Source organism: Gasterosteus aculeatus, chromosome 16 (genome assembly GCF_964276395.1).
Source record: "Gasterosteus aculeatus chromosome 16, fGasAcu3.hap1.1, whole genome shotgun sequence".
NCBI lineage: Eukaryota > Metazoa > Chordata > Actinopteri > Perciformes > Gasterosteidae > Gasterosteus > Gasterosteus aculeatus.
In genome coordinates, this window is record NC_135704.1 from 17573260 (window position 1) to 17597840 (window position 24581).

General features: G+C 41.2%; 6 protein-coding genes across 9 annotated transcripts; all 6 read right to left on the minus strand.

Moving 5' to 3' along the window:
• Positions 1-2: 2 nt before the first annotated feature.
• On the minus strand, positions 3-3448 carry LOC120834150 (gamma-crystallin M3). Of its 3 annotated transcripts, none has more exons than XM_040201978.2 (3): positions 3235-3313; positions 421-663; positions 3-314 (listed from the first exon to the last, which is right to left on the minus strand). In XM_040201978.2, the coding sequence occupies exons 1-3, from the start codon at positions 3265-3267 to the stop codon at positions 39-41; spliced, it is 552 nt and encodes a 183-aa protein (XP_040057912.2). In that variant the 5' UTR covers positions 3268-3313; the 3' UTR covers positions 3-38. The 3 variants fall into 3 exon arrangements, with proteins under 3 accessions (XP_040057912.2, XP_040057913.2, XP_040057910.1); XM_040201979.2 differs by lacking the exon at positions 3235-3313 and adding an exon at positions 774-899; XM_040201976.2 differs by lacking the exons at positions 3-314; positions 421-663 and adding exons at positions 2468-2799; positions 2893-3135 and having other exon boundaries at positions 3235-3448.
• A 1917-nt stretch (positions 3449-5365) lies between these two features.
• On the minus strand, positions 5366-6226 carry LOC120834154 (gamma-crystallin M3). The gene is made up of 3 exons (XM_040201987.2): positions 6107-6226; positions 5783-6025; positions 5366-5676 (listed from the first exon to the last, which is right to left on the minus strand). Exons 1-3 carry the CDS (start codon positions 6137-6139, stop codon positions 5401-5403), a joined length of 552 nt encoding a protein of 183 aa, XP_040057921.1. The 5' UTR covers positions 6140-6226; the 3' UTR covers positions 5366-5400.
• Positions 6227-10419: 4193 nt separating this feature from the next.
• On the minus strand, positions 10420-11290 carry LOC120834152 (gamma-crystallin M3). Its single transcript, XM_040201980.2, has 3 exons — positions 11197-11290; positions 10856-11098; positions 10420-10765 (listed from the first exon to the last, which is right to left on the minus strand). Exons 1-3 carry the CDS (start codon positions 11227-11229, stop codon positions 10490-10492), a joined length of 552 nt encoding a protein of 183 aa, XP_040057914.1. The 5' UTR covers positions 11230-11290; the 3' UTR covers positions 10420-10489.
• A 2983-nt stretch (positions 11291-14273) lies between these two features.
• On the minus strand, positions 14274-15344 carry LOC144382936 (gamma-crystallin M3-like). The gene is made up of 3 exons (XM_040201984.2): positions 15051-15344; positions 14709-14951; positions 14274-14607 (listed from the first exon to the last, which is right to left on the minus strand). Exons 1-3 carry the CDS (start codon positions 15063-15065, stop codon positions 14335-14337), a joined length of 531 nt encoding a protein of 176 aa, XP_040057918.1. The 5' UTR covers positions 15066-15344; the 3' UTR covers positions 14274-14334.
• Positions 15345-17327: 1983 nt separating this feature from the next.
• LOC120834153 (gamma-crystallin M3) lies at positions 17328-18299 on the minus strand. Of its 2 annotated transcripts, XM_040201986.2 has the most exons (3): positions 18108-18299; positions 17750-17992; positions 17328-17643 (listed from the first exon to the last, which is right to left on the minus strand). In XM_040201986.2, the coding sequence occupies exons 1-3, from the start codon at positions 18114-18116 to the stop codon at positions 17368-17370; spliced, it is 528 nt and encodes a 175-aa protein (XP_040057920.2). In that variant the 5' UTR covers positions 18117-18299; the 3' UTR covers positions 17328-17367. The 2 variants fall into 2 exon arrangements, with proteins under 2 accessions (XP_040057920.2, XP_040057919.2); XM_040201985.2 differs by lacking the exon at positions 18108-18299 and having other exon boundaries at positions 17750-18022.
• A 2399-nt stretch (positions 18300-20698) lies between these two features.
• On the minus strand, positions 20699-21626 carry LOC120834156 (gamma-crystallin M3). Its single transcript, XM_040201989.2, has 3 exons — positions 21460-21626; positions 21124-21366; positions 20699-21017 (listed from the first exon to the last, which is right to left on the minus strand). The coding sequence occupies exons 1-3, from the start codon at positions 21472-21474 to the stop codon at positions 20739-20741; spliced, it is 537 nt and encodes a 178-aa protein (XP_040057923.1). The 5' UTR covers positions 21475-21626; the 3' UTR covers positions 20699-20738.
• Between the last annotated feature and the right edge of the window lie 2955 nt (positions 21627-24581).

A 24581-nucleotide genomic window follows, 5' to 3' on the forward strand; every position in this document is an offset into this window, starting at 1 on the left:
AGTTTTTGTTTTATCTTTCATATTTTATTTCAAAATGTCTAGCACATGTCAGTGATGCGCCTCATGCTCATGAACCTCATGCCGCTCATGCCCATGTCCCTGAAGCTCCTGTACTCTCCGGGCCTCATGTACATCATCTTGCCCCTGAACTGGGGCTGCTCGTACATCAGCCAGTGGCCGTCCATCACGTGGCAGGACTGGCAGTCGTTCATGCGGTAACGGTCCATGATGTTGTCGCAGTCGTCCATCATCTCGTGGCTCTGACCGCCGAAGTTCTCCCTCTCGTAGATCTTCATCCTGTACTGTCCCCTGTGCTGTTTTTACAAAGAGAATTTCAAAATAAATGTATTAACATCAAGTCTTGTGGAGGGTCTAACCTTAAGTAGAATCAGAGTTTGATGGATGCTGCTTTAAACCTACCATGGGGATCATACGGCAAGACCTGATGCTACCGCTCATGCCCATCATGCTCATGTAGTCAGAGTACTCGCCCCTCCTCATGAAGTACTGGCTTCCCATGTAGTTGGGACGGTCGTAGACCATGAAGCAGCCACTCTCCACCCTGCAGGAGTGACACCTGTTCAGGTAGGAGGACATGTCGGAGCAGTCGCTCATGCACTCATAGGAGCGACCCTGGAAGTTCTTCTCCTCGTAGAAGATGATCTGAAAACAAGGGATGCGTTAGTTCGTTTTTTGGATTGTCGGTAAAAGCATGGAAATTATTTGTTTCAGCAAAGATTCAGATTTGTGTTTAAAATCATCCAGGTGCTTACCTTGCCCATGCTCATGTCAGTGGTGGTCATATTTGTAGATGAGATGCTGCTGTTGCTACTGCTGCACTGCTGTCCTGTTGGGTTTAACCCTTGCTTTTATAGCCGACCAAACCCTACGGTCAGTGGCCCCTCATTGTTCAAAACCCTGACCCAGCAACATGGTATAGAGCTCTGTACAGGTCTGTGTTACTGCGTTGCATTACCCCGTCACAGACCCCTGGAAGACTTTAGAAATGTTCCCCTTTTGGCCCCGACAATTGATCTTTTTTTTTTTACCGCGAAACGTATCAAAGTAACAATCATTTGATCAATCAACTGACAAATATTGGACTTATATAGTCCAATATTTACCTAATGGGATTGACTTAAATTGTAGGTAACGGTAAAGTAATCTTGCTGTAAACGTGTACAAAACAGCATTCAGTTCACTGAACTCTTGGGAGTCGTAGGCATGAAAACCAACAACTATGGCATAGTTTTATTGGTGCTTTATTTTATGTCTTAAGATTATTACTATATTGTATTATAAACAAACATTAGATACATCAATGGTTGAGTTAACACTTATCGTTGAAGTGTTTTATAAAGTCCGAAGTTCAAAGCAACTTCATAGTACAGATTTTCGCTCAAGGTTGGAAACCATTTAACTACGGACATTGAAGAGCAGGTTTTTTAGCTAATTCATAATTGTGCTTGTGACAGTTGTGACGTCACTTAATAGGGGAAGGACCGCTCTGGATGCCGACAACAAAGGCCAGAAGGCCAGAGTGAAGGCTGGTCATCAGAAGACTGGAGGTGAGCAGACTGGAAAGCAGACTAAGAGCTAACAGTTCCGGGTGAAGGAGGGTCGAGGATCGCAGGCGGGTTTGTAACAGGCTTAAGTGCAGAATGGAGCTCAGCTAACTTGAGAGCGAGCTAGAAGGGCTGGTAGACCAGATTGCTGAAGTACAAAAAACAGTCCTCTTCCCACCCAGGCATCAAGTTTTGCAAATCAATGCCTCGGAGAAACCTTGCACATGACTCTTCCCTTTACGAAACCGTGGGTGCACAAAAGGTTATAAGTCATGAAACTCAGCACAAACAACCTGCTGGCCGAATAAGCATTCTTCTGGGTACATTATGGTGGAGTCATATGGTCAGGCTTGGCGTGCAGGTAGCGGGGGATGGCCCAAAAAAGCAAAGGAAAGATGTCAGACTGCTGCAATTCTGTTTTGAAGATATTTTATTTCAATGGTTCTTTCATTGTCTTCCAGACAATTCTTTACTTATGGGGCTATTGCACAGATTTTATTATGTATGGTAGATAAAGAACATAAAATGAATAACGGATAAAACAAAAAGAATGTAGGGGGATGTTTTACATGTCTTTGTAACCTGCATCATGGCCATCATTTGTTAAAGAGGTGTGTGTCCCCTGATTATTTAATACCCCAAAAACTTTTTCTTTCTTTCTTTCTTTCGGGCTTAATAAGATTTTCTGTAGCGTGTATTATTTAAATTTTCTATATAGCCAGAATATATATCCTTCTTTCAACATCAGTGTTACATGCCTTTTGCTGTCTAGATTAATAATAAAAATCTAAATTTTTTACAATATTTAAAACATCCAGGGAAAAAGTATGTACTGTCTGAGAAGGTGAAATATATCAGATGTATAAATATATATATTTTGTATTTCATTGAGGCAGTGAGGCAATTGTTAATTTCCAAAAATGTTTTATTGAACGGCATTTGATTTATTGAACATTTAGTTGAAGGAGTCCATGATGCGCCTCATGCTCATGAACCTCATGCCGCTCATGCCCATGTCCCTGAAGCTCCTGTACTCTCCGGGCCTCATATACATCATCTTGCCCCTGAACTGGGGCTGCTCGTACATCAGCCAGTGGCCGTCCATCACGTGGCAGGACTGGCAGTCGTTCATGCGGTAACGGTCCATGATGTTGTCACAGTCGTCCATCAGCTCGTGGCTCTGACCGCCGAAGTTCTCCCTCTCGTAGATCTTCATCCTGAACTGTCCCCTGTGCTGTTTTGAAGAAACAAGACGGCAATGTGAATTATTTCCGAGGAAAAAAGGTATCGCTCAAAGACTACCTTTAAATCTCTGTTTCAAACCTACCATGGGGATCATACGGCAAGACCTGATGCCACCGCTCATGCCCATCATGCCCATGCAGTCAGAGTACTCGCCCCTCCTCATGAAGTACTGGCTTCCCATGTAGTTGGTGCGGTCGTAGCCCATGAAGCAGCCACTCTCCACCCTGCAGGAGTGACACCTGCTCAGGTAGGAGGACATGTCGGAGCAGTCGCTCATGCACTCATAAGAGCGACCCTGGAAGTTCTTCTCCTCGTAGAAGATGATCTGAAAAACAAGTAAATTGTAATGTTTAGGAATAGAGCAGCACGGTGGTGATGGTTCCATTCATTCCTGCTTATTAAAAAAAAATCTTTTAGACAGTACCTTTCCCCTCATGTTCATGCCGGAGTTGCTCATGTTGGTTGTAGATGGGCTGTTGCTCCTGAACTGTGTACCTACCTGGTTTAACCCTTTCCTTTTATACCTGACCATGGGAAAGAGTCACTGACTCCTCCCCCTCAGAAACCCACTACTCAGCAACTTACTATTGAAGCCAACAGAATGCAGAGGTTCTGTACCTTGCAGTCCATGACAACTGACACTGCATCTGTGAGGCCTCACGAGGTCCTGACAAAAAGATTCCACGTGTTACCATGTGGACCAATGGGTGCTCACAACTGAAAACATGGGGAAGAGGGATAATGTTGGGTTTATTCAGGCCAATTGTGAAAAATAGGTCAGGAATGTTTTGTTTTTTTACTCTTCTAAACTCAACATCAATCCAGTCTCAAACCAACCTTTTCATTCTTGTTCTCAGAGGTCAGTATCAAGCACGTCTCTACCGGTGACATTACTCAACTTGTTTTGAATCACGGTCCACAATTTTATGACTTCAGTTAGTTTGACGAAGTGACTGTCTCAAGGTGCTTTATTCCACATTGGGGGAATTTTCTATTGACTCTCTGCTAGTTTGTGAGGGCGAAGTGTTTACAGGGCCAAAACCTCAGGAGGCGCCAGAAGGCGGAGCTACGCTTCTATGACATCGCTAATCGTAATCGGATGGAAGCGCAGTATTGGCGCAGTGCAGAGCCAACCACTGTGACACATGCACCAATATGCCACAAAGGCATGCACGGCCGACCCGGCTACGTTAACAAAGAGAAGCTCTAATAACAACGCACACAGATGGAAATTGGTTTCATTCTCTGCTCATGTCAACATCACTTTACTGTGTATTTTTATACAGCAAAAAGATGTGTGTTGCTATGTTAATATTCTGCAGACCGTTAGTTGCATCTTTAATATAGAAAAATATTGTGCAGCCTACAACTGGCATTAGAGGAGAAAACTGAAAATAATATCCAACAAACATTCAATTCATCAAAATAATCCAAAGATTTAACAAATACAAAATGTGTGAATTTAAGAAAGAAAATAATTGGGTACTTGGTTTGTCATTGAGAATCAGCAAACACTTTAATCATTGTGTGTGCGTGATTCATATATTAATGGAGATGTAAACTAACCCATGATGTAAGGTTTAATATTCAGATATTTTAAATGAATAAAAAAATATGTTATACGTTGCATTGTCCTTGTCTACCTGTGGTAAAATGTGAGGAAGTTTGAGAACACACTGCAGTGGAGAATAAAATTCTGTTTAAGTTACACAGCATTGACTTTGAAATTTAAACAATACAGAGCTTGTGATTTCAGAATTTGTTTGTTGATAACCTCCGCAATTTTTCTTCAACATATTGTAGAAACACAAGTGTCCGGAATGTTTATATTATTGTCATCTGTGTTAATTATTCCAAATGAGAATATTTTATTTTTCCTGGCAGATATGACTCTAAATAGTTTAATGCCCACATAAGCCTCAGCACACATTGGTAGAGAGTAGGAGCCGGTCTCAGAGGTTAAGAGCTAACAAAATAGCCAATACTGATATTTCATAACTGTGGACAAAATCCTGCGCCATTACAGCTGAATCAGTCAAACGTTGAACCAAAATGTCAGGGAACTGTCGCAAGCTTTTTAGGTCACTTAATGATAATCTTAGGCCTCTAATTGCTGCTAGCTGTGCCAATAAAGGAATTTTGGCTGAGTGATTTGGTGTTTTCTTAACAAAGAGGCCTGTTTGAAGTCTTAGCTGTATAAACTGACAATTCAACTTTTTAGGTCGCTATCTCAAAATAATTCCTATATGTTACATTTCATGAACCGTTATCTCTATTTATATATTTTTGTATAATATATTTCATTGTTGGGCAATAAGCTTGACAAAAGGATGTGAAGAAATTATTAATTTAATGACATTTAATATATTCAAGAAACATTTATTGAACATTTAGTTGCAGGAATCAGTGATGCGCCTCATGCTCATGAACCTCCTGCCCCTTTATGTTTATAAGAGCGAAGTTGTGAATATGCTTGTTGTGAGTACCTTTTTTGTATTCGTACTCTCATTAATCACCATCAGTAGAACCAGAGAAAAAAAAGTCACAAGCTCAAGTTTTTGTATATCTTTCATATTTTATTTCAAAATGTCTAGCACATGTCAGTGATGCGCCTCATGCTCATGAACCTCATGCCGCTCATGCCCATGTCCCTGAAGCTCCTGTACTCTCCGGGCCTCATGTACATCATCTTGCCCCTGAACTGGGGCTGCTCGTACATCAGCCAGTGGCCGTCCATCACGTGGCAGGACTGGCAGTCGTTCATGCGGTAACGGTCCATGATGTTGTCGCAGTCGTCCATCATCTCGTGGCTCTGACCGCCGAAGTTCTCCCTCTCGTAGATCTTCATCCTGTACTGTCCCCTGTGCTGTTTTTACAAAGAGAATTTCAAAATAAATGTATTAACATCAAATCTTGTGGAGGGTCTAACCTTAAGTAGAATCAGAGTTTGATGGATGCTGTTTTTAACCTACCATGGGGATCATACGGCAAGACCTGATGCCACCGCTCATGCCCATCATGCTCATGTAGTCAGAGTACTCTCCCCTCCTCATGAAGTACTGGCTTCCCATGTAGTTAGGACGGTCGTACACCATGAAGCAGCCACTCTCCACCCTGCAGGAGTGACACCTGTTCAGGTAGGAGGACATGTCGGAGCAGTCGCTCATGCACTCATAGGAGCGACCCTGGAAGTTCTTCTCCTCGTAGAAGATGATCTGAAAAACAAGAAAATTGTAATGTTTAGGAATAGAGCAGCATTCATTCCTGCTTATTAAAAAAAGTTTTTCAGAATGTACCTTTCCCCTCATGTTCATGCCGGAGTTGCTCATGTTGGTTGCAGATGGGCTGTTGCTCCTGAACTGTGTACCTACCTGGTTTAACCCTTTCCTTTTATACCTGACCAAAGGAAAGAGTCACTGACTCCTCCCCCTCAGAAACCCACTACTCAGCAACTTACTATTGAAGCCAACAGAATGCAGAGGTTCTGTACCTTGCAGTCCATGACAACTGACACTGCATCTGTGAGGCCTCACGAGGTCCTGACAAAAAGATTCCACGTGTTACCATGTGGACCAATGGGTGCTCACAACTGAAAACATGGGGAAGAGGGATAATGTTGGGTTTATTCAGGCCAATTGTGAAAAATAGGTCAGGAATGTTTTTTTTTTTACTCTTCTAAACTCATCAATCCAGTCTCAAACCAACCTTTTCTGACACCTGTTTTCATTCATATATATATAATTTAAAAAACAAGGACATTGTTGTCAAGTGCTTGACATAAAACCAATAAAAACACCCAGATATAAACTAAGGAGATTTACAAACAGCTACGAACATTGGTTGAAACATAAAAGAAAGTGTAAAGAGTACTAAAATTCTGAAATGCAGAAATGGTCAATTGAAGGCAGCAACAATCCAAAAATTATTTAATCTTGATTTAAAGGAGCTTAGAGACTCAGTAGACCTGCTGATTTCTGTGACTTTGTTCCAGAAATGTGGAGCAAAAGAACTGAACGCTGCTTCTCCATATTTAGTTTTGACTCTGGGAACAGAAAGTAGAACCGTCCTAGACAACCTAAGGGTTTGCGGTGGTTCATAAGGTATCAGCAGATCAGAAATATACTTTTGCCTCAAACCATTCAGTGCTTTATAAACCAACAGCAGGGTTTTGAGTTAAATCATTTGTCAGAAGCAAGTTTAAAGACCTGAGATTTGGAGTGATGTGATCCACTTTCTTGGTCTTGGTGAGGACTGGAACTGAAGCCTTCTGGCTCCAGCTGTAGCTTTCTGATTGATTTTTTAAAAACACAGTTACAGTAGTCAAGTCTAATAAAGATAAATGCATGGACAGGTTTTTCCAAATCTGGTTGAGACATACAGTAAATCCTCTAATCCCTGATTCTTTGGTGATAGTAGGGTGATTTTGTTTCTTGATATGGCTGTTCAGGTTGAAGCCAGAATCTATAATTACATCTAGATTTCTAGCTTGTTTGTGGTTGTTAACATCAGTGATAGAAGCACAGCACTGACTTTCAATCGTTCATCCTTGTTACCAAAAACAATTACTTTGGTTTTATCTTTGTTTAATTAAAGTTTTAGCACATCCAGTTGTTAATTTGTTCTTTGCATTTACCCAGCCCTTGTTTAGGCTTAAGGATTGTAGTTCCAGAGTGATGTAGTTACTTTTTTCCATTATCTGAGTTAATGGTAGCTTGTAGATATTGAACAGAAAGGGCTCCAGTATCGAACCTTGGGGAACACCACATGTAATGTCTTCAGATCTAATGTGTAATTAGCTACAGACACAAAAGTATTCCCGGTCTTTCAAGTAGGATTCAAACGAGCGTGGGAAATACGGAAAAACGCGCTGGTTACCTTACACCACAGTAACCAGGGCTTATCACGTCGTCCCTCGTCCTGCACTGGAACACTGGGATAGTCAATGTCCTGACTCCATGCCCCACAGCTCCACCAACCTGCCCCAGACCCCCAAGCCTCCCTCCACCACCCCATGAGGGGCTCACGCCTCTCCATCATCCTCCCCTCCCCCATCCCCCTCACCCGCAACGACCGTCTCTTTTCTGGAGAGAGACGTTAACTGTCTCTTTAAAAGACAAAATCCTCACAAAGCAGACGGTCCGGACTCCGTCTCCTGAAGCATTGTGCTGATCATTGTGCATTGTGCTGATCAGCTGTGTTCACACAGACATCTTCAACACCTCCCTGGAGACATGCCACGTAGCAGCCTGGTTCAAGGGCTCCACCATCATCCCTGTTCCCAAGAAGCCCAGGATCACAGGACTCAATGACTACAGGCCCGTCGCCCTGACCTCTGTAGTCATGAAGTCTTTTGAACGGCTAGTCCTGTCACACCTGACAACTCTCACCGACCTCCTCCTGGACCCTCTGCAGATCGCCAACAGAACCAACAGTTCTGCAAATGATGCTGTCAACATGGCCCTCCACTTCATCCTCCTACATATGGACTCCCCAGGAAGCTACGCCAGGATCCTGTTTGTGGATTTCATCTCTGCCTTCAACACCATCATCCCATCTCTGCTGCAGGACAAACTCTCTCAACTTCATGTGTCCGACTGCACCTGCAAGTGGATCACAGACTTCCTGTCTGACAGGAAGCAGAACGTGAACCTGGGGAAACATGTCTCTTCCTCTCGGACCATCAGCACCGATTCCCTCCAAGGCTGCATTCTTTCCCTTCTGCTCTTCTCCCTATACACAAACAGCTGCGACTCCAGTCACCAGTCCGTCAAGCTCCTGAAGTTTGCGGATGACACCATCCTCGTTGGACTGATATCCGGTGGGGATGAGTCCGCCTACAGGTTGGAATCTGGTGATGTTGAGCAGCCAAAACAACCTGTAGCTGGTTGTAGATTTTAGGAAGAATGCAGTCGCACATTCCCCAATCACCATGTGTGACTTCCCCATCACCGCTGTGGATTCCTTCCGTTTTCTGGGCTCCATCATCACCCAGGACCTCAAGTGGGAGCTGAACATCAGCTCCATCACCAAGAAGGCTCAGCAGAGGCTGATCTTCCTGAGGCAGCTGAAGAAATTCAACCCGCCTAGGACGATGATGGTGCACTTATACACGGCAATCATCGAGTCCTTCCTCTGCTCCTCCATCACCGTCAAGGACAAGGGCAGTCTGCAGAGTGTCATCCGCTCTGCAGAGAGGGTGATCGGCTGCAATCTGCCGTTTCTCCAAGACTTGTTCGCTTCCAGGACCATGAAGCGAGCTAAAAAGATTGTTGCCAACCCCTCTCACCCTGGACCAAACCTGTTTGTGCTCCTTCCATCCGGCAGGAGGCTGAGGTCCATCAGGACCAAGACCTCCCGCCACACAAACAGTTTCTTCCCTTCAGCAGTCAGGGTCATCAACAGAGCCGGTCCCCCACTGACTGACTCTGACATCCCTCTTCACATACACATGTCACTTTCACTTGTCACTCTCGGCTTGCTGTTGCACTTCATCTTTAACTTATTTTTTATTTAACTACCTCTTGCACTTGTTCTTGCACTATGTTGTCTTATTTGTCTTGTTGTCCATTGTCTTACTGTCTGATGTTATGCACCAACCACCAAGTAAAATTCCTTGTTATGTCTGACATATTTTGGTAATAAATGTTTCTGATTCCTGAGATACAAGGGGGCAAAGGGCAAAATTGCCCCTAAGTAATATACTTTTGCCCCAGATATCACTAGAAGAGGGACAAAAAATGCCTGTCTGTAAAAATTGTCTGTAAAAATAATGATAATTTACTTGTCAAAAACAGACTGATGTTGAGTGTGCGGGAAGAATCTAACGTTCCTAAAAAAGAAAAAATTGAGTGCTTCTTGATCAGACTTGTGAGTGCGCGAAGAAATGAGGATGAGCAAATCCAGTCTACATCACCATCTCAGGTTCAATATAAAAAAATTGACGCACCCATCGAACATCAAAAAATAAAAGATAGACTGGCTTGGGTTGGAGGAAGACGACAAGAGAACCACCCGCATTTTATGCATGGCACTCGAGGCACTCGAACTTGCTGCCAACAAACTGCCAACAACGCTGTCGACCAGCACCACGAATTCTTCTGCTGACTCTATCAAGGAGGAACGAAAACATTAAGAAATACTTGTTCTTTTGTCACAAGAAAAACAAGCAACATACCATCACCTACGGTGAGTGATAACTAAGAATGAATTATTTTAAAATTATTTAGTTAGCTAACGCTAGCTAGCTCTGATTAGCTATTTAACTAGCTACGAAGGCTTGCTAGCTAGCTAACTTAGCTAACGTTAGATAGTAGGCCTACAGTCAGTGAGAGATGTTACCCCTCTGCTTTTTACTGCCAATCCTCTATTTAGGTAAAATACAACTAGTTGACTGGGTATTTCAAGGTTTAAATGTTTTGTTTTTTTGTTTTAGAAGCATGGAGTAATCAGCTCAATAATAAAGAGCCAACTGTGGAAGCTGTGAATCCGATGCAAAGATGGTCAAGCTGTTTGACATTGCTTAACATATTGCTTAACACCGTTATCTATATATTTATATTGTTTGTTATAAAATATTTCATAGTTGAGGAATAAGGTTCACAAAAAGATGTGCAGAAATGAATCATTTAATGGAATTTACTACATTCAGGAAACATTTATTGAACATTTATTAGTTCAATTTAGCAGGAATCAGTGATGCGCCTCATGCTCATGAACCTCATGCCGCTCATGCCCATGTCCCTGAAGCTCCTGTACTCTCCGGGCCTCATGTACATCATCTTGCCCCTGAACTGGGGCTGCTCGTACATCAGCCAGTGGCCGTCCATCACGTGGCAGGACTGGCAGTCGTTCATGCGGTAACGGTCCATGATGTTTTCGCAGTCGTCCATCATCTCGTGGCTCTGACCGCCGAAGTTCTCCCTCTCGTAGATCTTCATCCTGTACTGTCCCCTGTGCTGTTTTGAAGAAACAAAAAACCAATGTTGATTATTTGCAACAAAAGGTATCACTAAAAGACTACTTTTAAATGTCTGTTTCAAACCTACCATGGGGATCATGCGGCAAGACCTGATGCAGTCCCTCATGCCCATCATGCTCATGTAGTCGGAGTACTCTCCCCTCCTCATGAAGTACTGGCTTCCCATGTAGTTGGTGCGGTCGTAGACCATGAAGCAGCCGCTCTCCACCCTGCAGGAGTGACACCTATTCAGGTAGGAGGACATGTCGGAGCAGTCGCTCATGCACTCATAAGAGCGACCCTGGAAGTTCTTCTCCTCGTAGAAGATGATCTGAAAAACAAGTAAATTGTAATGTTTAGGAATAGAGCAGCACGGTGGTGATGGTTCCATTCATTCCATTCATTAAAAAAACATCTTTTAGAAAGTACCTTTCCCCTCATGTTCATGCCGGAGTTGCTCATGTTGGTTGTAGATGGGCTGTTGCTCCTGAACTGTGTACCTACCAGGTTTAACCCTTTCCTTTTATACCTGACCATGGGAAAGAGTCACTGACTCCTCCCCCTCAGAAACCCACTACTCAGCAACTTACTATTGAAGCCAACAGAATGCAGAGGTTGTATGCCTTTTACCTTGCAGTCTTTAGAAAAGCCATTTTCTGTCAATACAGAAAAAATGACCAGGAGTGATCTATGTTATGTGCCACAGTTGACCCAGGTGATGGGTAAAAACTGTGTATTACCGGTAAGGTGCAGATCTTTTCTGTATTTCATTATAGTGAGAATGTCTTTACCGTGGTTCAGAAGTGTTCAATTCATAAAAGACAGTGAGAATGAAAGATAAAGAAAGTGCTTCTAGGAACTTGCTCTCAAAATAATTTCAACCTGGGTGAAGAGAATGAGTGAAAATTAACAGTGATGCTCATAGTACAAATCATTTTCTTTTATGTTAAAGTCATAGGATACACATAATGAAATAAAATTATTATTATAATTTTGTCACTATTCAACCAACTAAGACACTGTGACATGTACTTTATTTCAATGTGTTGTACGAAAATGGTTATGAAACAGTCTCAATCAATCTCTCTTTGTGACCTCGTAAGCGAACACGACCACCAGCTGAGACTTTGAATGCCCGTCAACCGGCTCGATTCACCGTGGAATTGTGAGTCATATCTCATGACACCACCATACACCACCGTACCTGGAGGCTCCAAATGGGCCCAGTGAATTTTCTGCCTCTTCCTGCCCTGTGTAAATATTTGCATTGTTTCAATTGTGCAAAATAAACTAAACTTAACTAAACTAAAACCAGACAAAACAATTAACATCTTGCATGTTTGTCAAAAGCTCCTCCAGCTCAAAAGCATCTCCTCCTTCAGCCAGGAGCAGAGCGGAAGTCCTCTGGTCAGACAAAATATTTGATCATCGGGTTGATGGGCAACTTAAAAAAATTGTGGAATTGCTTCAGGATAAAAAGCATGTTTGGTAGTATGTTTTTTAACTGTTTTATTGTCACGTGATTCATGTGAGTGTACATGAATTTGTTGATGCGTGATTCTACATATTATTTGAAAAATCTGAGAACTATATAAAACTGTTAATATGCAATCTTTCAGCTATGTAAAACGTAAATTGACAACAAAAGAAAGTGGGTTATGAGCATCTCCACAACGCATACTAAGATTTTCCCCAAGATTTTAAAACGGTCTGCAAATGCCGAAAATCAGTTAATAAAGGTAAAAATCTAAGTTCAATGTTTTTCCACAAGAACTGACCAATAGTTGTGTCAAAATTTCACAGACGGCGGTTCTAAAAATGTTTTGTTAATTGCGGCAGGAACGTGCTCAAATGATTTCAAACAACCAGTTAATGCAATTGAATCGGGAGAGACTTCTGAACTTTCAACGACGATTTAATAAACAGGCATAAATATATAAAGTGCAAAATTATTGTGGCATGTACTCCGTCCAGCCGTAGTATAGACCCGGGCCCGGAATGCCGAGATGAGAGCGGGTATTGCTCCCCTTTGGGAGTCCAGACACTGGAGGTGGTGGTAGAGAATGGGTTGCTCCAATCCTCTGATAGACCAGGTATTCCAGGTATTCCTGCTGACTGGAGGTGTCTGGGTGGTGGAGGGTTGCCTCTGGTGCTTGCTCAAATGACAACTGACAGCAACAGAGAGGAGAACAGCTTTTAACGTTTGACTTTACCGACGCGATTGGTTTATGGAAACGGTGTCTGCGCCGCCCCATCAGCTTATGGCATATGGCTCAGGCAGAGGCTTCTCCAGTCATCCTGGCTGAATTTATGCCTAAACTTCATTTATCCAACTTGGAAAGGGTTCATCCTTTAGGGCTGCATAATTGAGCTTGGTAACTTCGTAAAACAATTAGATTTGAATATTTATTGTGGACTGATGGAGGTGTATGAGAAAAGGTCAGGGACAGGATCAAGGCCTTTAAATTCACACGCTGGACAATATAAATAAAGTAGGGCTGTGAACATTAACGCATTCCGGTGTGACGGAAGTAAACATAGTTGACCGTGGAAACGAAACCGCCGCTAGGTGCAGTCGGTTAGACAGAAGAGCGAGACAGTAGTTGGAGAGATCTTTTTGCATTGGAAGTAAAACAGAGGCGCGACATACAGCGGAGAACTGTGCAGAGGAATCACTCCACGTGTCAAACAGAAGGAGGGTGAGCGGCAAACGGACCACTTTACGCACCGCTAGGATAAGCTAGCTGCTAGGCTACGTCCATCTCAGCATCTACCCTGCGTGGCCCACGGTCTGAAGAGGGCCCCCACTGTGTCTCTAAAAGACAATGGTTTGGAAAACGTCCTGGCTAAATGTGGGAGATTGTTGGCTCTTCAAACACAGCCGTTGAATGACGGAGAGTTGAGAGCAAAGTGCACGAGGACAACAGGAAGAGTCGCCAGTTCAACATGTTCCACCAGGTGGAATTCTGCCTCCAAGATGATGTGTGTAGCGTGTGTTTAAAATACAATTAAATATCAGTGTCTAAAATACCCGCTGTCTAAATTCATGAATTTCAAAATAGGCGATTAATTCGTTAATTTAAAAATATCTATTGACAGGTGCAGTTTTGAACAGACAATGGCACTAGCATAAATTCAGGAGTTACTCAAAATCCCTGGGCCCTACCCTTAAATGGTATAAGACCTCAACATGCATTAACGTATTTACTCCATGATGATATATTATACCAACGTCGTTATATGGAGGATACAAGACAAATGACAACATATTTTTGTTCTAGAACAGTGTGAAGTCTCAGGTGATTTTCAAAATAATACAACTTCCGTTATTAACAACAGTGTGTAAGTGTCGTATCACAACAACAGTTTTTTCTGTAGTCTTTAACTATTAACTATTTAAATATTTATTTTCAATATGAAAAGAAGGAAATACATTTATACCACAGCTAACTCGGCAGAAATTGCTCTATGTACTCAGTTCATATCAAATCTGCAACAGGGAGAAATATTTTGTCAAAAAGGGTTTTATTATTTTGGCTTATTCAGACATATTGTACACAGATGTTTTTACATGTCAGTGATGCGCTTCATGCTCATGAACCTCATGCCGCTCATGCCCATGTCCCTGAAGCTCCTGTACTCTCCGGGCCTCATGTACATCATCTTGCCCCTGAACTGGGGCTGCTCGTACATCAGCCAGTGGCCGTCCATCACGTGGCAGGACTGGCACTCGTTCATGCGGTAACGGTCCATGATGTTGTCGCAGTCGTCCATCAGCTCGTGGCTCTGACCGCCGAAGTTCTCCCTCTCGTAGATCTTCATCCTGAACTGTCCCCTGTGCTGTTTTGCATAGAGTGAATGAAGTCAGATTAGTGTCAGGATGTGTGGAGGTTGTCTCCAATGTGGGAGTCATGATATGATGGATGCTGCTTTAAACCTACCATGGGGATCATACGGCAAGACCTGATGCAGTCCCTCATGCCCATCATGCTCATGTAGTCGGAGTACTCGCCCCTCCTCATGAAGTACTGGTTACCCATGTAGTTGGGGCGGTCGTAGACCATGAAACAGCCGCTCTCCACCCTGCAGGAGTGACACCTGCTCAGGTAGGAGGACATGTCGGAGCAGTCGCTCATGCACTCATAGGAGCGACCCTGGAAGTTCTTCTCCTCGTAAAAGATAATCTGAAAAAGGAAAATAAAGTGAGAAAATGTATTTCATTTAAAGAAATCCAATTGGTATAGTTGATCATCACAGCTAAAGGGTGAGGTGAATGTCCTTACCTTGCCCATGGTCATGGTTGCGGTGTTGGTAGTTCAGAGAACTGTGTGACTGATAACTGATGTCCATCCTTTTTTAACGGTTACTTTTATACCCGACCAAACCCACAGAGTTTGTGGCCTCTATTGTGTAAACCCCTGACCAAGCAACATGGTATAGAGGCCTACAGAGCGCTCATGCATTTGTCACATTTCCATGTGACTGGACCCCCTAGAAGACTTTAGAATGGATCTTTTTCAATAGCGGCGTCAATACAATGAGAATCTTTGTCGTTACAATAAAGAAAAACCAACAATAGTCCCACAACATTTGCGGCCCTCTGTATTGATAAGTGGACAAGTTATAGATTGTGTGACCACGATAATCTGACAAGCCAGTCAAAGTACAGATCAACAAGTTGTGTTAATTCACCGGTTTGTCCAGCCTTGTACTGTATTAGTAAATGGACAACCACTTTAATGAACTTAGTTATACAGGGTTTACTAGCTTTTTTGTCACATATTTTTTACTTCACTGTAAGGATGTTGAAGTGTTTATCATTATAGAACTAATTATATATGTTGAGGTCTTTATGTTATAAAGTCATCGATTATCTCTTCATACAACAGCCATCCCTGATTTATCATGCAGGTGGATAGACACCACGTCATCTAGGCAACTTACTAAAATATATATGATATGTGGGACACTGAAAGTGTATCACACACTTAAATGGATTTTCACATAGATTTGGTTTACGTCAGAACCACATTATCTTTATCTTACATTTTAATAAAGCATCAATAACAATGAATACAATAGAATAAAAGTCTACACGTTAAGTGTTCTCTAAGGTCTTATCAATTCAAATATCACAGATAAATAAATACTGAATGGATATCCATAGACTAGGTGATTATGCACAGTACATGCATGCATTCCAACGCGACGCATTTCAGAAGCTAATTCCCTAAAAGCTGAAACAAAGGGATCCACAGTTGAAGACATTGAGCCAATCGAGCAGTTCTGTATTTGTGTTGCGCAATAGAGCTACCTTCCTTTTTCCTCAGATTATGTATTAGCAACACTTTTTTGTAATACCCAAATGTTTGTTTTTCCTAGTACATTATTCTTTGAAATACAAAGCAAATATAATTGAAAAAAAACACAAAGAGATGCAATATCAGTTTTATTTTTTTGGAGGATATTGTCACACAACATACATTTTGCCAATCAAATATAAAATCCCCAAATCCAAAGAACATTGTTAAGGAGGCCAATGTGATTGTAAATTCTGCCCCCGTAAGCCTATCCGGGCCTAGCATACGGCACATAAGTACAACATGAGGAACATGACCTGTTACCCCACGATATAACGTGCGCTACCATCTCGCCCTCATTGGAGCAGAGTTATGAGTCCAAATTATGGTAGAGACCCGCCCCACGTAGCTGATCAAGATAGTCCACCTGTCTTTACACAAATTGGGTTACCGGCACCCCGGCGAGCTCGGCTACCCGGCCGCGGCTCGCCAGGAAAAAACGTGGGATTCATACTGCATAGCTTATTAGTCAAGTGGGCGGTGAGATAATTAGCCAGGCAATTTTCAGCAGCAATAAAACCAGTTGGGGATAGCGGTGGTCTGTAAAGGCACTCTTAATATTCTGCCACTCCCATAGGTTGGGCAACTGAGTTGAGTGGAGCTGGATCGGGTTGTTTAATTTGACCATTGATGGTTGTTGATAGCTTTGTGAAGAAAAGGAGAAATACTTATTCCCTTCAACTCCAGCGTTGCCTTGTTTTGTCTTCTTAGCTTCAGCCGCCGTTTTTGGTGTTCAAATTTGTGAACTGCGTGTGAACCCACTTCACGATTTGTGGGTAAAAAGTAGACCCAATTGTTTGTCAACAGTGTCTTATTCTTCTAAAGTTATGATTCTTTCACCTCTAACCTACTTTGTATTCAGGCTATTATGTAGAAAATGTCAGAATGCTGAAGTTCTATGGCTAATTCCCTGCAGGATTTATGAAAATACATTTCAACTCATAATTATTTCCACATAACGAAAATGTTCAAGCATTAAACTTCAGCAACAACCTAGCAACCAACAGGAACTCAACAGTAACCCATTGGTGGTGCTGACCTCAATATTACCGACTAGCATAATACAAAGTTATGTGGATGTTTATTAAGATTACACGTGTTACCAGATGCAAGTAGCTTAGTGCTAAAAATGTAAATCAATCAGTTATTTGTAAACCAATTAAAGTAATACTAACTAAATTACAAAGCATGAGCCCAGAGTTTAGAAAGTTACATTGTTTATTGAAGTAATAATGTACATCTAGCACATGTCAGTGATGCGCCTCATGCTCATGAACCTCATGCCGCTCATGCCCATGTCCCTGAAGCTCCTGTACTCTCCGGGCCTCATGTACATCATCTTGCCCCTGAACTGGGGCTGCTCGTACATCAGCCAGTGGCCGTCCATCACGTGGCAGGACTGGCAGTCGTTCATGCGGTAACGGTCCATGATGTTGTCGCAGTCGTCCATCATCTCGTGGCTCTGACCGCCGAAGTTCTCCCTCTCGTAGATCTTCATCCTGTACTGTCCCCTGTGCTGTTTTTACAAAGAGAATTTCAAAATAAATGTATTAACATCAAGTCTTGTGGAGGGTCTAACCTTAAGTAGAATCAGAGTTTGATGGATGCTGCTTTAAACCTACCATGGGGATCATACGGCAAGACCTGATGCCACCGCTCATGCCCATCATGCTCATGTAGTCGGAGTACTCTCCCCTCCTCATGAAGTACTGGTTACCCATGTAGTTGGTGCGGTCGTAGACCATGAAGCAGCCGCTCTCCACCCTGCAGGACTGGCACCTGTTCAGGTAGGAGGACATGTCGGAGCAGTCGCTCATGCACTCATAGGAGCGACCCTGGAAGTTCTTCTCCTCGTAGAAGATGATCTGAAAAAGTACCATTAGAGACAAAGGTAATAAATACATATTCATATGATTGGAAAATAAACACTGAATTAATTGATTGATTTCTTTCATTATCTAATAGTATTCATGTTCTCACCTTGCCCATGTTGACGTCTGTGGTTTCCCAGATCTACTAGAGAACGTTTTTTGAACTGATACTCGTCCAGTCAGAACAAGTGACATTTATACCTGGCCAGAAACAAAGACAGTGTGCCGCTCTATTGTTCAAAGTCCTGACCCAGCAGCCTGCTATAGATGCCTATAGTTGTCACTTGCTTACCAATATGCCAGCAGGGTCACAATTGCTATGCAGGATTTTCCATTGGAGAGAAAAGACCAAATTTCTTTCAGAAATGGTTTTGCCGCTTGGATATTAAATGTACAGTTAGGTACAAATGTAAAGGTTGAAATAACGGGTTTTTCAAATGCCACAATGACCTCAATTATGGCGTGATCTCTCTTTCCTTTCGATTTGACTAAAATATTACAATCCAACAAGCTCACATCCAAACAAAGCTAAACACTCAGCGGACAAAGTAGACAGAGAAAGCATATCAAGACAGGCCTCATTTTTGAAGGATTGAAATATCAACTATGAACCGATATCACTTGAGCTGAGAAAAAAATACTTTAGAATGTTATGATTGTGGTTATGGGATTATTAGAACCATAGAATGAATTTGCATATTGAATAAAGAATATATATCTGTATCTGAATTACCTCAAACATCATATTATTTATTCACTTATTAGATAATCTATAATCTAATCTGATTGAGCAAACAAATTGAAAGTGTCCTCTAGATTCTAGAGAATTTGTTTGCTAATTTTACAGAGCTAAATTAAATTTCTGAACCCCCACTTTGACTTTGAAATGTAACTAGACAGCTCAAAACCGTTTGCTAAACTCACTTGGCATACTCATTATGGTGTTTTTTATAGGGCTGTCAATAGATTAAAAAAGATGTATAAATTAATCGCACATTTTGATTAATCACGATTAATGAACGTTGTGTATTGTTACAATATTGTTTTCAATGAATGTTTGTCTGTTTTCTAAAGACTAAATCGTACAAGTAATGAATCACTTTAGAAAACGTGTATTTTAGACACTGTTGTTTAATTTTTGATGTTTTTTTAAAGACCAACTAAACACATGTGATCATCTTGGAGGCAGAATTCCACCAGGTGGAACATGTTGAACTAGCAACTCTTGTTGTCCCCGTGCACTTTGCTCTCAACTCTCCATCATTCAACGGCTGTGTTTGAAGTGCCAACAATCTCCCCACATTTAGCAGGACGTTTCCAAACCACGGTCTTTTAGCGACACAGTGGTGGTCCTCTGCAGACTGTGTGCCGCGCAGGGTAACGTTAGATGTTGAGATGGAACTAGCATAGCAGCTAGCTTAGCATAGTGGTGCTTTAAGTGGTCCTTTTGCCACTCACCCCACTTCTGTTTTGACACGAGGAGGAATATAATAATATGGGGCCAAATCCAGGTCAAAATTTGTGTTTATTTGAAAAACAAATGTAAACCTGAAAGTTTAAGCGTTGGTCTTGAACATTGAAAATACAAAAATGTATTCAAAATAAAAATAAGTGCACAAAATGTATTTTTGGGTTGAATATAGTTTTGACTGTTTTACAATTTTTTTGAATATATATATTTTTTTCATTCTTCATTTGTATTTATTTTTTGATATTCACTGTATTATATTTTTTTCGGTTGCTAATTTTTATTTTCAGATTGAAATCTTATATTTTCAGATTCAAAACTTTTTCAGATTTTTTTTTTGTGTTCAGACTTTTGACCCTGATGTTGCGTAGGGGTCGGGGCATCAACTGGGAGGGGCGGCTAGCCACACATTTAGCTATCAGCTACGACATTACCTGTCATCAAGATGCAGTTTTTTTTTTTATTAGTTTTCTGTCTTTTTGTTCTTTCTTAGTATTTTTTTAATTTCTTTTTGGCTTTTGCCAAATTGAGGCTGATCATTTCTCAAATTGTTGCTCCCCACAATCCAAATAGGTCGTACCTTCTTTGTATTGCATTGCACTATAAACAGTTTTCTTTTTAAAATAAGTCAATATTACCTCACTATTCCACCTCAGTTTTTTAGGATTTTTGTTTTTTCGAATAGAATGAAATAGCAATACGGTTAACTCAATTTCTTTTAAAACAACAAGTGCAAACAACATATTTCCCCAAATTGTAACTTATTATGGTCACATGATCAGGATGTGGGTTTCCAAGTGTGAAACTGCTTGATTTTTTTTTCTTTCATTTTTTTTTCTTAGGTGCAACAATATGATATAGCAACCTATCTTTACAACGTGCTTGTAATTGTTGACAATGATCTTCTTAACCTGCTAGAAAGGATTAAGCAATTAGATTTACCTTTTCTGGACGATGTTATTCACTATACACGATTATTTGTCATCTAAATGTAAACAAAATCTGTGTCAGAATTTGGAATACAATGTGAAACAAAGTAAAATGAAATAGAGGAATTGCACAAATTATGATCTTTATTATCCATTTTTATACAGGTTTTATATGCATGCAAGTGTGCCACGTAAAGGAATGTGCCTCATTATCCTTCACACCCATTGATGCCTATTTCTTTCCCGTTGACATCTGCTCTTTAAGGGCACAGTTCTCAAAACAACCAGTGAAACGTGTCAAAATAGAGTAAAATGATTTTATTTGTTGGAATCCAGCTCAAATTCAGTTGCATGAATCTGTGATGCGCTTCATGCTCATGAACTTCATGCCGCTCATGCCCATGTCCCTGAAGCTCTTGTGCTCTCCGGGCCTCATGTACATCATCTTGCCCCTGAACTGGGGCTGCTCGTACATCAGCCAGTGGCCGTCCATCACGTGGCAGGACTGGCAGTCGTTCATGCGGTAACGGTCCTGGATGTTGTCGCAGTCTTCGCTCAGCTCGTGGCTCTGACCACCGAAGTTCTCCCTCTCGTAGATCTTCATCTTGTAGGATCCCCTGTGCTGTAGGGGGAACAGAGGAGGAGAACAAAAAAAAGAGATCAGGAATAAAAGTACTTTGAGGACATCCGGAAGATTTAGAACCTGGAGGACGGAGACCCTGCTGTACCATGGGGATGGTGCGACAGGACCTGATGCAGTCGGAGAATCCCATCATGCTGGTGTAGTCGGCGTACTCTCCCCTCCTCACGAAGTGCTGGTTGCCCATGTAGTTGGGGCGGTCGAAGACCATGAAGCAGCCGCTCTCCACCTTGCAGGAGTGGCACCTGCTCAGGTAGGAGGTCAGCTCAGGGCAGTCGCTGTTGGTCTCATACTTGCGACCCTGGAAGTTCCTGTCCTCGTAGAAGATGATCTGCAAGCACAACAATGCTGGTTTAGCACCATTTTTTGAATGACCGAATGAGAGGTGATTTTTCCTAAATGGGTATTTATTCCCAGTACCCACCTTGCCCATGGTCATGATTAGTTCCGGGTTGGTCCTCAGGCCTGAGTTGCTGCTGCTGTGTGTTCCTGTCGGTGCTAACCGTTACTTTTATACTGGCTCAATGTGAAAAAAGTATGTGGGGCTTCCATTGTGCAAAGCCCTGACCCAGCATCGTGCCATAGAAGCCTATTGAGCAGTCAGGCCGCGAAAGGGTTATTATCCAACACCAAATGCACGTACTGTACACATGCACTATTGTCTGACACATAAAGAGAAGCTTCCAGCCGTGATATGACAGCGTGCTCTATATTTCACACTGTATTTCACTTACCATGTGGCTGGTAGGATCTTCTTACCAATACAGTTCAATACAAATTTAATTAAAGTATTAGATAATAAACGCTGGGTGTCCAGCTATTAATGATGTCACAGGAGAGCACACGGTTACTCACACTGGATGTATTAAGTTATAAAAAACATGTTGTAGATAAAACCAATACTGTCTTCTTTTATAGTGGCTTAATGAAACATAAACACAAGTTACAGCGGCTTTTACAATTGTTTTCATTTAGTCCAGTCTTCATTCAAGTTAAGTTTGAGTTTATTGAAACAAACCTTCATTTTAAATGTGACGGATCAGGTCCAGGTTTTGAACCATTTACACTTTGAAAGTGTTTTCTCTTTTTGAAAATGACAACATTTTGTCAAAACGTATTGAAATAACCAGTTATCGCCCCCTTAAACGAGTCCCATCTATGCGATGTTTGTTTGGTTGTGACCTGCGATCATTGACCAGATAAGATCGGAGAGGGGAGGAATATTGAGAGACTATTCTGATCTGTTTCACTTAACAGGAAATATGACAATCAAACAGTGGCGGCTGGTCCATAGAGGGCAATGGGGCGTGGCGCCACCATGAGGGCGGGACATTTTTTGTTTTGTTTATTATATTAAAAACTAATTTGAAATAGTCAATATTTGTGTTTTTGAAACGTGGATTATACACCCGGTAATATTTGTAAATTAAGATATCTGTGCAAAATATATGCTTTTTCTGCACGTCCTCCTCTCCGCGTGTCTCATGGGCTCGGGCCGGGTGCCATAGGGGCGGGTCTAAGAAGCAGTTAGCCAATCGCTGATGAAGTTAATGAGGGACATTATCATTTCAGCATCCTAAATTACATTGAGATTTGGGCAGAGCCCTTCGCCGCCCTACGCTGCGCTCTCAAATCTCGGGCCGCGTTGCTTAACAACATAACTAGAGCGACGCCCGGCAGTGTCCTTCAAGAACATCCGACCCGAACGAGAGAAGAACTTTGCCGGAGAAACTAGAGGTGAAACAGCTGAACCCAGAACAGTCTGACCTCACCGTCAGACAACGGACGCTTCTGTAGAGACCAAGTTAACACAGGACCGCGGTGAGGACACACAACCCGGATGTGGATGAAAACAGGGACATTCTATCCAAAATAGTTCATTGTGTGTTTTGTGGGGCTTTGGGTCTTTCCTCAACACACTAATCGGGTGTTTTCCCAACAAACTAGGTTCATAGCATCTCAATATACACTGTACACATACATATATTTATCCTTTAATGTAATATATTTATTATAATATATTTATGTTGGATATTTATGATAGTTACAATATGGTAGTTATATTCTGAAAATTGTTATAATATATATATTTCATTGATATACGGAATTGTTTGAATAAGATTAAGATTGATCAAAATGTTTTAATAAATGTAAATGTGAATATTTAACTGCAAAGTAATAATGCGTGTTTGATACCCTTTTTTGCATTGAATCATACTGGGATGTTTACTGAAACTGATTGGCTGGCCCTACCAAAAGAAACATCCAACAGCCGCCACTGCAATTAAATAAGATAAGCATTTAGGATTAGACGAAACATAATAGTCCTTTATTATTATTGGGGGTATTTGCAATGTTACAGAAAAAAGGAGACAACAAGAGATCTCACTAAAAAAACAAGACATGTTCATTTAATGATTCCCAGAGAATGTGAGGGTTGCACCTGCATAAAGACAGAAGTACAGATAAATAATATGTAAAAAATTATAATAACTATGAAATAAGAAAATCCCATATGTACACATTAACAATGTCATCTAACAAGAATGGTCATGTTAGACGACATTGATAATTTGCTTTTCTTTTAGGCAGCGCCCATTCATTTTGTTAAAGAATTAAAATCCTTAAGAAGAGATCCTTATTTATTCAGATCCTTATGAATCTAAATGTATTATAAATGTACCCCAAGCAGTGTTTCAATAAACATAATTGGAGGAATCAGATTTATTTTAGGTTGTTTTTTTTAAGCATCCCCTTAAATTCAAGTAAATGTCCTTTATTTGCACCAGCATGACTGTTAGCTATTATGAGACATTAAGAGTTGCACACACATTCTTCTTTTAATTTAATGTACAAGTATCTTTTAAGGCACTCTTTAAACTTTAAAGTATGCATTTGTAAAAAAAGGAGAATGGCTCAGAATGGTTCATTTCCCCTGTGTTTATTATCATATAATTTCATAATTATTTTTAAATGGTTTTGAATGTGTTTAAAGTTCACTTTGGGGTGATGGGGGGACCCGATTAAAAAAGAACCATTGGAGTTCAATGGTTGCTGAATTGTGTTGGTCAGACTTTTGTTAAATTTGACTGGTCATGAAGGTGAATAAATAACATTAATGATATCTCCCATTTGTCACAACAATGTTCACATAACCATTTGTGTGTTTGCGCTCTACATAACATTTTTATATTTTCTTAAGAAGTTCATCTTTTGAGTCAATTTTCACTTTTCAGAAGAAGTTACATACTGTTGTGTCTCGGCGAGTCAGCGAACATATCAATGGCGCCTTGTAGCCATCGTTAGCATCATCGCTAACATGTTACTTTAACTTAAATATAAGTTAAAAAATATTCCTGATTTGGCATTTAAGGAATGTGGCCAAATCACTTTATTCATACTACACATGTTGATAGTGTTTCAACACTTAAATCCAAGATTAGTTTATCCTACTAACTATTTTTTAAATGTCTGTATTTGTTATGTGTTTAATGCAGAGGGGTCAGGAAACATGACAAAAACCAGGCACAGTCACACAGCTTCCAC